This window comes from Armigeres subalbatus, chromosome 1 (genome assembly GCF_024139115.2).
Source record: "Armigeres subalbatus isolate Guangzhou_Male chromosome 1, GZ_Asu_2, whole genome shotgun sequence".
Classification (NCBI taxonomy): domain Eukaryota; kingdom Metazoa; phylum Arthropoda; class Insecta; order Diptera; family Culicidae; genus Armigeres; species Armigeres subalbatus.
The window spans coordinates 266,392,265-266,394,460 of NC_085139.1; the positions used below are offsets into that span (position 1 = coordinate 266,392,265).

Below are 2,196 nucleotides of genomic sequence, written 5' to 3' on the forward strand. Positions count from 1 at the left end.
TTTTTTAGTAAAATCATTGCATGTTACCAATTTATTTCATTCATTTAGTTGGGATAATTTTTCTAAATTTTCTAGACTGTACAAGGGATAACGAGTTACGATTGCAAGCTATGAGTTCACTTTTACTACATTACTAAAGAATAAAAAAACATTTTGTTTTATTATTCTGCAAGTAAAAACAAACTGCTGCTCGAGTAAATGAAATGTCTCATAATAGAAGTACAAAAATAAGAAAATTTACTAGCAATTAAGGCTATCAAGGAAAGGATACAGGTATGCAACGTTTCTTAATTCACAAATTGACCAAGCTCAGTTTTAGAGCTGGAGCACGCCACAATCACTATTTAAGAAAGTTTCCTTTTGTAAATAAATACTTTATTTATTCCACTGAATAACTATAAAACTTAACAACAGAATCCTTGGTTCTTAATACTGTCGACTCTGGGATCACTCAGCATGATAGATTCTTTCTCTAGAAAACACCAATCTTGCCCGTCCTCTTTCAATTGCCGCCGTACTAGCTGTTTTGCGATCGTCTTAAAAACCTTATCCACGTTAAAACACTCCCTGGCCGATGACTCGATAAATTCCATCCCGTGCAAATCAGCGAACGCCTTGGCGTCCCTCGGCGGCACCGCCTTCAGCTGAGGATTGTCATTCTTGTTTCCCACCAGCAGTTTGTACACCTCGCCGGTCGTTCGGCAGTTCACTTCGACCTCCCGCAGCCACCGTTTGACGTGCTGGAACGAACGCATATTGGTCACGTCGTACATGATCACCACTCCGTGCGCCCCTCGGTAGTAGCTGTTGGTGATCAGCCGAAACCGTTCCTGACCGGCCGTGTCCCAGATTTGCAGTTTAACGCGCTCACCGTGAATGGTCAGTGTTCGGATTTTGAAGTCTACGCCGATTGTGATCTGGTGTTGCTGGGGGAAGATGTTATCGGCATACCGCAATAGCAACGACGATTTTCCGACGCCACTATCGCCGATGATGAGCAGCTTGTAGACGTTGGGAACATTTCCATCAGTCTTCAGCAACATTTTGGGTGTCTGGAAGGAACAGTGCTATGAATACTGAATGATCGGGCGACGCATTTATTCTGCTTTTTACTATGCATCGACATACCTGCTTAGAGATTCATCTCTACCGATCAATAAAATCACTGCGTACCTAATTTGGACAAATAAACTACCCATATGAAGTGCAAGCAGAAACATCAGAAAATGGGAAACAATCAAAAGATTAAAAGCACCACTATCTGGGTAGGGACAATACACACGGCTATCAACGTACGATGTCAGCTGGGCAGATATTTTAATATTCAACTGTCTATGTGAGCCAATAGGGTAAAGGGTATTTTTCAGACCACTCATCTTGTGTTGAAAACCAATATATACTCGATCAGAAGCGACGACCTTGATCACCGAAGTTGGTAAACACTCCCCTGGAAGAAGAGGTAAAATACCAAAAATTAATATGCAAAATACTTCTGGCATAACATGCTTAGGTATTTTAATACCAAACGGATAATAATTTGCTATGCGATAAGTATTTTAATAACACAGTAATTTGCATATTATTTTTTGTCGAAATTACTTTAGTGGCTTTTTTCGGTGATAATTATAGGGGAGGGGTGGTAAAACGGACAGGTTCTCACATATGGCCCTCTGCTAGTCTTCGGTTTCTATTCATTTCACACTTGCCGCTCGCTTGAGTAGTATTATTATCACCGAAAAAAGCCAATAAAGTAATTTCGGTAAAGTCGCGCGGTGATAAAAACGATCCCAATATTTTATATTAATTTTTGTTATTACTTCTAATATGCAATCCCTTAGGTAATGCTAGTCTATAACAAAAATTAGGTATTATTGTGTTATTATCTTCTGCTCGGGTACTTTAAAATGAGGGGGTCAAAGTGATAAAAAAATAGTTTTGGATAACATGGGGGTGAAGATTTTCAATATTTTTTCGTTCCATGCAAATCCAAATAACGTACAAACTAGCAATCCTATAACCGGAGACCGGTGGAGTGAAAAACTGTCGAAATGGCAACGTATGAAAATGCATAAAATCGAGAAAATAATAATAATAATATCTCTCATTCTAGTATTTTTAGTACAAGTACAAACTAGATATTCATCGGACCGGATAGTCTGCACACCGTATCGAATGACAACGGCCAACGATGCATAA

At 39.2% G+C, this 2,196-nt stretch overlaps 1 protein-coding gene across 1 annotated transcript; it reads right to left on the bottom strand.

Moving 5' to 3' along the window:
* Positions 1 to 1,309, bottom strand: LOC134213712 (ras-related protein Rab-35-like). Its single transcript, XM_062693010.1, has 2 exons — positions 1,129 to 1,309; positions 1 to 1,052 (listed from the first exon to the last, which is right to left on the bottom strand). The coding sequence occupies exon 2, from the start codon at positions 1,041 to 1,043 to the stop codon at positions 405 to 407; it is 639 nt and encodes a 212-aa protein (XP_062548994.1). The 5' UTR covers positions 1,044 to 1,052; positions 1,129 to 1,309; the 3' UTR covers positions 1 to 404.
* Between the last annotated feature and the right edge of the window lie 887 nt (positions 1,310 to 2,196).

What these genes read in the sequence shown, in the direction of transcription:
- LOC134213712 (XM_062693010.1), bottom strand. Translation starts at nt 1,043, where the DNA reads ATGTTGCTGAAGACTGATGGAAATGTTCCCAACGTCTACAAGCTGCTC.